This window comes from Heterodontus francisci, chromosome 7 (assembly GCF_036365525.1).
Source record: "Heterodontus francisci isolate sHetFra1 chromosome 7, sHetFra1.hap1, whole genome shotgun sequence".
NCBI lineage: Eukaryota > Metazoa > Chordata > Chondrichthyes > Heterodontiformes > Heterodontidae > Heterodontus > Heterodontus francisci.
The window spans coordinates 40,792,241-40,801,144 of NC_090377.1; the positions used below are offsets into that span (position 1 = coordinate 40,792,241).

The 8,904-nt window shown below is 47.9% G+C and overlaps 1 protein-coding gene across 1 annotated transcript; it reads left to right on the forward strand.

Moving 5' to 3' along the window:
- Window positions 1–868: 868 nt before the first annotated feature.
- LOC137372374 (uncharacterized) lies at window positions 869–6,132 on the forward strand. Its single transcript, XM_068036266.1, has 4 exons — window positions 869–1,005; window positions 3,419–3,695; window positions 4,789–4,951; window positions 5,164–6,132. Exons 1-4 carry the CDS (start codon window positions 869–871, stop codon window positions 5,217–5,219), a joined length of 633 nt encoding a protein of 210 aa, XP_067892367.1. The 3' UTR covers window positions 5,220–6,132.
- Window positions 6,133–8,904: the final 2,772 nt, after the last annotated feature.

An 8,904-nucleotide genomic window follows, 5' to 3' on the forward strand; every position in this document is an offset into this window, starting at 1 on the left:
CGCAGCACGAGGTGATGCTACGTGATCAAATTTCTAGTCCTCCATCTCTAAACCTTCCCAGCTCCTATTACACCTACAAAAACCCAACTTTTTGACCTAGCTTTCAATCATCTCTCCTAATCCCTTCTTTCCTGACTCTGTTTATTTCTTTACATTCATCTATTATGCAGTATGTTGGGACATTGCTTCATAGTAAATGGGCTATGCAGGGTATTGTGGTTGTATTTATCTAGGCTGACTACCTCCCACTTCATCTGCACCCTGCTATGATTAGTTTACAGGGGATACTTTTAAAAAAAGATGTCAATGATCAAAGAGGGTTTCTCCATAGTTTTCTTTTCGGAAACATTTGCTGAGCTAGTTAAAGCCTCTGACTACAAGACAGCAGAAACAAGAACGAAAAAAGATCCCAGAAGACGCCACTTAAAGTTATAGTACTACTAGCAGAGACCCGTAAAACATTTGCAGTGAAATTAGAATCTTTATTGCAACAGTACTTCATTAAACCCCTATTCCATACCATTCCATCCTTCCCATGCATCCCACTCTTGCCATAGCTATCACATTCCTTTCATCCTTTGCATACCATCCCTATCTCATCTCCCATCCTACCCTTTCTTCCTATGCCCCATTCCATCCCATTTACATCCCCATTCCATCCCTCCCATGAATTCCCCCCTTCCCATGCCATCCTCCCCCCATGCCGCCCCACCCCGCCATGCTGTTCTCCCCCTCCCCATGCCATCCTCCCTCCCATGCATTGGGAAGCCTGCCCGAAGGCCGATGCTTAGTGTCAAAGAACATTGAGGAGGCCAGCACCAACTTGGCACAGGGCTTTACGCACAGCTTGGAAATCATCCTTTCCAGCATGGAAGTGGTGACCAAATCCATCAGCAAACTTGTGGACCGTACCATAATGCTGCATCTGATGACCAATGTCTCAGCTTCCAGTGCAGCACAAGTAGCTTCCACCAGAAGTCCAGTGGAAGCTCAGTCTGAAGATATGTAAGATCATCTTGCTGCCTTGAAAGATCAGCTTGCTTCCATCATGGCTATGGATTATAGTGTCCTCCAACAGATTACTCAGATTGCTGAAGCACTGCTCTGGAGGAGTTGCAGTGGCTCCATGGAGCACAAACCTGATGTCCTTCTCAGGATGACAGCATTCTTCCTCCCATCCCTGCCTCTCCAAAAGTGTCCTTTCCTGTCATCCAGCCAGCCCAGACTGCTGACGCCCATGCCGAGATGGTGTAGTCTGCAGTTGGGTCTTCTAGGCCCAGAGCTGCTTGAGATCATCCTCCAACACAATCTGCTGTCTCCTCCACTGAAAGGCATCAGTCTTCTACCAGCCACACGCAGTCACTCATGTAGCAGTGCATAGGAGCGCTATGACAGGCAAAGCACATGGAAGACAGGCACTAAGGAAATGCACAAGGGTAACAGTTGACTTTTGGATATTGGATGGTTTGACTTATAAATTTGGTTTGGAATGTTTATTTTGTGGTGGCTTTTTTTTCATTGTGGCCAAGAGGACACTGTGATGGTCAATGACAGAGTGAAGGTAAGGTATGGGACTGCTAGTGAATGGAGAATTGAGGTTTCAATTACTGGTATCACACTTGGATGAGTTCTTTACAGACAGCCTGGGCAGAAAGGGGCTGTCCAGATTGCCTCCTCTCTTTCTCGTCCTCCTCCTTACGCTCCTCCTCATGCCTCTCTTCCTGCTCCTGCTCCTCAGTTGCCTGTTGTACAGCTAGTGGCATGGGCTGTCCCCTCATGATGGTGAGGTTGTGCAGCATGCAGCAGACCACAATGCACCTTGTCACCTGCTCTGCTGAGTCCTCCAGAGCAGTTCAGACAGTGGAAGTAGTATTTCAGCATGCCGATGGTCTGCTGTCTCATATTTCGTGCAGCAGCATGACTGTCATTGTATGCATGGCGTGCATGTGAACATGTGTTACACACTGGATTTCTGCACAATGTGATCAGAAAATAGGCTTTGACGCCCTTTGATTTGGCATGCTGGTTCAAATGCAGCTGACGTAGCAGACTGCTGCAGATTTGAAGCACAATGTCTGCTGCCAGGATACTGAGCATTGACCCGCATGATTCTCTGCCTATGGCCACACACCAGCTGGATGTTGAGCAAATGGAATCCTTTTGGGTTCCAGTATAGAGTCGGGTTGACATGTGGTGCCTACAAAGCCATGTGTGTGCAGTCAATAGCACATTACACTCTGGGGAAGCTTGTAATCCTGGCGAAGTGATGTTCTCCCTCCATCTGCTTCTCTGTGGCAAAAGAGAATGAAATATAGTTAGCTCCCATCCTCACAAAACAGTGGATGGCAAACTGCAGGTTGTTTCAAATATCTCCAGCTCCAGTCTGGAAGGAGCCAGATGCACAAAAGTTCATTACCACAGTCACCGTCAAAGCTACCAGCAATGTGGTCCTTGCCTGTTGCAGTTGTGGCTGCAGAAAGCAGCAGATTTCAGTACGTTGCTGCTCTTCCAGGCTCAACGCAATAGTTATAAAAAAATTAACTTACTTTTTGGACCCCATCCATGCCAGGAAAATCTCAGGGCAGCCTAGTTTTTCAGAGGAGTCTTAAATGAATGCATTGACCCCTCATTTGTATATGAAAGGGGCCTAATGTCTGTTTTGGACAACGCTCTGGACACCTTAATATTGTCTGAGGCCAATATGAAATTGGATATTTTTCAAGTGTCCTGAGGGCAGTGACATTTGTCATTACGACACCATTTTCCATCTGGAAATGGGCACATTGTAGTCCAATTTCTACCCACTATTATCTTTAGAAGCTGGAAAATCAGATACCATGAGCTTAATTTGTGCTTTCTACATGTTCAGCCTTCTCCCTCCATTATTTCACTAAAGATAAATAGTAATTCTATTGCATCTGAGGGAATGAATTTACATTCTTCTTCTACATTCAAACTGACAGACAGGTTTAAGTAATTTGAGTGTAGTTTGTAGATTTTAAGGTGCCCAGCTTTTCATGATATACCACATTGGGCCAGTTTCACTTAAGCTGACCAAAATGTACCAAGCTGCATTCAGTACAACTAATGAAACCTGATCCAATATCTGCCCTCAAAAGTATGTTAACAATTTTAAACAATGCCCAATTTTATACAGAATCTCAAATAATATCTCAGAAAGACAGAAAGCTAAGCTTAGCTGAGTGCGTTCACAAATGGCTGCATGACATACACATAATTTATGCTCTTTTGAGGTAAACCTATCTGATTTCCCACATTCCTGTACCGTTGACAGATAACCATCTTTTATCACAAATGCTAGCGAATGAACAACTGGTATCTTAACCCTCTGATTGCTGAATTTATATATGATGATATAACAGATTTATAATAGTGCAATTCTCTGAATGAACCAAAGAATTAATTCATCATTCATCAGCAATAACCAGCTCACTGACGTTCAGTTTGTGTTTCGCCAGGGCCACTCAGCTTCTGCCCTCATTACAGCCTTGATCCAAACGTGGTCAAAACAGCTAGACTCCAGAGGTGAGGTGAGAGTGACTGCCCTTGACATCAAGGCAGGATTTGACCAAGTATGGCATCAAGCATTTTATGGGAATAAAAACAAGAAATGCTGGAAATACTCAGCAGGTCTGGCAGCTTCTGTGGAGAGAGAAACAGAGTTAATGTTTCAGGTCAGTGACCCTTCTTCAGAAGCACGATCCACGACGCCGAAAGGCTGGTAAAATCCAGCCCATGGTGTTGCGGGGGTGGGGGGGGGGGGGGGTCCTTACCGACTCAATCAAATCCCTTTATCATTTGAAACACCTGGATTAGATCACCCTCCCTCCTTCAATGTTCAAGGAATTCAACCCAAGCATATGCACCTGTTCTCAAAATGTAAACTCTTAAAACTCAGTGGCCGGAATTTTACCGTAATCGCTGGCTCCGGCACGGGTGGAACTCAAACGGATGCGGCCTCCGTTTCCGCGCTGCGTCTCCTATCCACCGACATCACGCGCGGGGCAGCCAATTAGCGGCCCCGCGGCGTAACTGAGACCTGAATCGGCTGGTGCGGGCGGGAAGATATATATCATTGGGGGCGGAGCCACATCCGGAATGTCTGACGTAAACCCTTGAAAAATGTTTACCTCAATGAAATTGACCAGGTACTCATTCATTGTTTAAAAATCAGCAGTAGTAGTTGTGGTTCACTAAGAGGCTACAGTTCTGTTAGTGCAGAAGGAGTTAGAGATTTAAACACAGGTGGAGGAAGTCATGGAGGGGAGAAGCACTCGCTCAGCCCCCCGTTTTTCAGATGATTCACTACAGGTCCTCCTTCAGGCGGTCGAGGAGAGGCGTGATATCCTCTTCAACCCAGATGGTAGAAGGCGACCGTCGCCAGTGACAAAGACGGCCTGGCTGGAGGTCACGGAGGAGGTCAGCAGCCGTGGCGTCGTTCGGCGCACATGGATAGAGTGCCGCAAGCACCTCAATGACCTGCTTCGCTCTGCCCGGGTAAGGGGCATTCCTCATTCATCTAATCGTTATTTTGTCAAGGGAGGGTGTATTTGTATTCATGATGCAGTGTGGAACCCCTGCAAGATCATTGCCTGGCTGCCTCCTTGCATTGGGATGCAAGATGGGCATATGTGAGATGAACGTTAAGGAGGGATTGATGAGGGCACGCTCAGCAATGGCACAGCAGTTAAAAGCCACATCAACCTATTTGGGTGATTGCGTGAAATGCGCAAAAAAATGTTTGACCTAATTTTTTTCTTTCCTTAGGAAAAGAGGGCACACAACGCCCGAGAGGGGTCCCGGACAGGTGGTGGCGTGGCCTGTCCAGCATTCCTCAGTAGAATGGAGGACGACGACGCATTGTTGATAGCAGGGGAGGAAGGAGGACGAGCCGTAGCAGATGGCGAGGCCGGTGGACATGGCCATGATCGTGAGTGATCCAGAAAGTGGTGTATTAGTGCATTTCGGGGGGGGGAGGGGTCAGGGTGGGGGAGGTTGATGGGCCAATGTTGTTATGAGTTACTAATGAACATAATTAAGCCCTCAAAAGTCCCATCACACTGATGTGACCATAATGGACTCAAATACATGTTCTTCACTCTGGCTTTCTGATCAAACTGATCAATATGATTTTCCCAGCAGGTGACCGACTGCATGGAACAGGAAGCGTCTCAGTTGTACCACCCATCCACCTCTAAGGTTGAGGAGAGCGCCTTAGAGGGCGCACTGTCACATCTTCGTGACGCACCAAGCACCAGCGCAGATAGACACCTCGGTTGGGATTTGCGTGTCCGTGGATTTGATTTCACATCCAGGTGTCAGCACAGCACAGGTGCCAGGCCAGCCACCGGAGGCAGAATCGGCCGATGCCTCATATAGTCGGAGGAGTGTGGGAGGCCAGGCCAGTGCAGAGCAGCAAGCTGATGACATGCCTTTGAGAACATCCATTCGGCGGGAGATGTTGCAGGTGCAGCAAGCGGTCCTTGAAAATCTGGCGGAGCTGCCTGAAACAATGCGCGGAATTAATCAAACTCTGGCTACATCCATCCAGAGTATGATTTCTGCTCACTCTCAAGCAATTGAACATCTGGCTTCCCCCATTGACAGATTGGCGGCCTCAGTGGAAGGGCCAGTTCTGGATGCACTTCGTGACGTCAGATTGATTGTGACCTCCCTGGACCAGAGCATCAGAGAGCAGAATCTGATGCGCTGGCGCCAGGTTGAGGCCGCTCATCCTTCTGATGTCACCATGGAGGATCGTCCGAGCCTCACGAGGGCACAGGGGCAGTAGATCGCATATGGGAGCTCCTCTCAGGGTGCCTCTGATGCATCCTCCAGCTCCTTGCTCCCTCTGCCAGGGACATGTGATCAGCGAAATCCCAGGGTGTTACAGGGTACTCATGAGATTTCTCAGGAGAACTCTGAGATGCCGGGGCCCTCACGGCCGTGAGCAAGCAGAGGACGTCCGCCAAAGTCATCACAAGCAGGGCAGCAAACAGTTCAGCCTCCTGCCTCTGGTGTGTCTGGTAGCGAGGGATCATGCACCCGAAAGAGCACGTGGAAAAGATTTAAGAAACCACTTTAACATCACTAATGGTTCACAGGGTGAATTGAAAGGTTTTTTATTTGAATGTGTTATAAAATATTGTAATAAAATCGGGTTCTCTGAGATTTTGTCATGGCTTTCCTGAAGTCAATTCCAACATCGTTGCTCAACAAAAGTAGTTCAACATGTGAGGTCTCACACCTGGGTGATGTTCCTCATGATGTGAAGGATTGCATCGTTGCATTCTCTCTCCCCGTGAAGGTGATTGAATTTGCCCTTTCAGAGCCTCACAATTAGTCTTGTCATACGGTAATCCCAATTGTGCGAAAATTTACAGACTCTCAATGGAAACGTCTGCCTCTTAAAGACACCCTTGTCTATCGAGCACTTAGATCCAAATTAAATTCAGCTTCCTCTCCATGACCATCAAGTCAGTGGTGTCCAGCTTCATCATCAGAAACATCATCGTCATCTGATGACACATCGCGATGACACTGATCCTTCTCCAGTGCCTCTCCATTTTCAGTTGCCAGGTTATGCAAGGCACAGCAGACGACAATTATTCCTGCAACCCTTGAGGGTGCGTACTGCAGTGCTGCACCTGAGCGGTCAAGACACCTGAACCTCATCTTAAGCAGGCCTATAGTTTGTTCGATGGTCACTGTGGTGGCCGCATGGCTCTCATTGTATCGTTCCTCCGCATGACCCCTTGGATTACTCACTGGTGTCATGAGCCATGTCTTCAGAGGATGACCCCCTGTCACCAAGTATCCATCCCTCCATTCTGTCTGGAGGCCTGAAAAGTGCAGGTACATGGGAGTTTCGGAGAATGAAGGCATCATGACAAATCCCAGGGTAACGTGCACACACCTGCATGATTCTCTGACGATGATCACAGATGAGCTGAACGTTCATTAAATGGTATCTCTTGTGGTTAATCAATGCCCCCAACTGACCTGCTGGGGCTCTGAAGGCCACATGAGTACAGTCAATCACGCCCTGTTCCATTGGAAACCCAGATATAGTGCTGAAGCCATGTGGGGAGAGAGCGGGACAGTGGGATAAGTTTTTTGAAGTGAGCCCTCACATATATGCTGTGCTGAACGGCCTGCTCACCTTCATATTTCTGTGCTGCAATGTCTCATCAAATTGGAATTAAGTTGAGAGATACACCGACACCATCGGTGTCGATGCGGGACATGGGAGGGAGGCACCACAAAGACGCTGGAAAAGTGGGTTAGGCATCACCACATCCTGCCAGATGCATGGCTGCATCTCTCTCCCCCCGGCTCTGTCAGCCTCACAAGTGTTGTCCGCCTTGAACGTGATGAATTGGTTACCACGTTGAACAATGCATCAGTCACAACCTTGATGCAGTGGTGTGCTGCTGCTTGTGAGACTCCACACAAGTCTGCTGCTGAGGCTTGGAATGAGCCAGATGCATAGAAATTAAGAGACATTGTAACCTTTAGAGTGACCGGCATTGGATGGCCTCCGATACAGTTTGAGGAAACATCCACTGCCAACATCTCACAAAGACATATGACAGTCTCCCGTGACAGCCGCAGTCTTCTTCTGCACTGGCGATCTGACAGCTGCAGGTAGCTCAGGCACAGCCGGTATTCCCCTCCTGGTGGATAGGCACGTATCCTGACATGTGTTCGCTAACGGGCGACTCTGCCATCTGCTCTCCCTCACACATCACGATGGTGCACTGGGTCAGCTTGTTGCACGTTCCCCTGCACATTTGTCCTTCTGTCCCTCATAGGGGCAAAGTCCTCCTCATCTGATGATCCACCTCCACATTGAACAATTCCCATTGCTGTACCACAATGCTCTGACCACAGGTATTAGCTTCCAGCAGTTAGGACTGGCTCACGAGATCCCCTTCCTTTCACCACATAAATCAAAGTTGATGGGTCCCCATCAGCAGTGCAGAACACTCAGATGAATCCTTTAACAATAGTTGCAAGTTACACACCTTGTCAGGATATACAAATAGCATTAGAATTATTTCAGAGTAAAACTGAAAATTGTACTTCCAACTCCCTCCTGAATCAATGCCTGCCGCCCTTATGTAGCTGCCGGCTGGCCGACACACCCATGAGCAGATTTACGGACGTTAAATCAGACTTCATACGTAAAATTGTAGTCAATTACTTTGTAAACGACCTCAATTACCTTTCACTTACTTGTATACGGGCGGAGAGCGCAGACTCGCTCACACCCGACTTCCGACATTGGTAAAATGACGTCTGTGCATAATGATGCCGGGGACACGGCCCGACGTCATCGCGCTTCATTTTACCATCTGGACGCCTCCGTAGATACACGTTTTATGCCAGTAAAATTCTGGCCAGTATCTTTCTGTTCATCTGCTATACCCACTCTGAAGCCAATATATCCTTTGTTCATGGCTTCCCGTCACTGTGCTGAAACAGTGCAGTAAGAAGCTGTACTGATTGGGTTCCTCTGGTAATGCTTCTAATAAAAATGTCCTTGACGTTCAATGGCATTACCATCGCTGAATTCCCCACCATCAACATCCTGGGTGTCACCATTGATCAGAATCTGAACTAGACCAGCCACATAAATAGAGCAGGTCAGAGGCTGGGAATCCTGTGGCGAGTAACTCACCTCCTGTCTCCTCAGTGCCTGTCTACCACCTAAAAGGCACAAGTCAGAAGTGTGATGGAATACTCTCCACTTGCCTGGATGGTGCAGCTTTAACAACACTCAAGAAGCTCGACGCCATACAGGACAAAGCAGCCGCTTGATTGGCAGCCCATCCACCACCTTCAACATTCACTTCCTACACCACCGATGCAGCAGCCTGT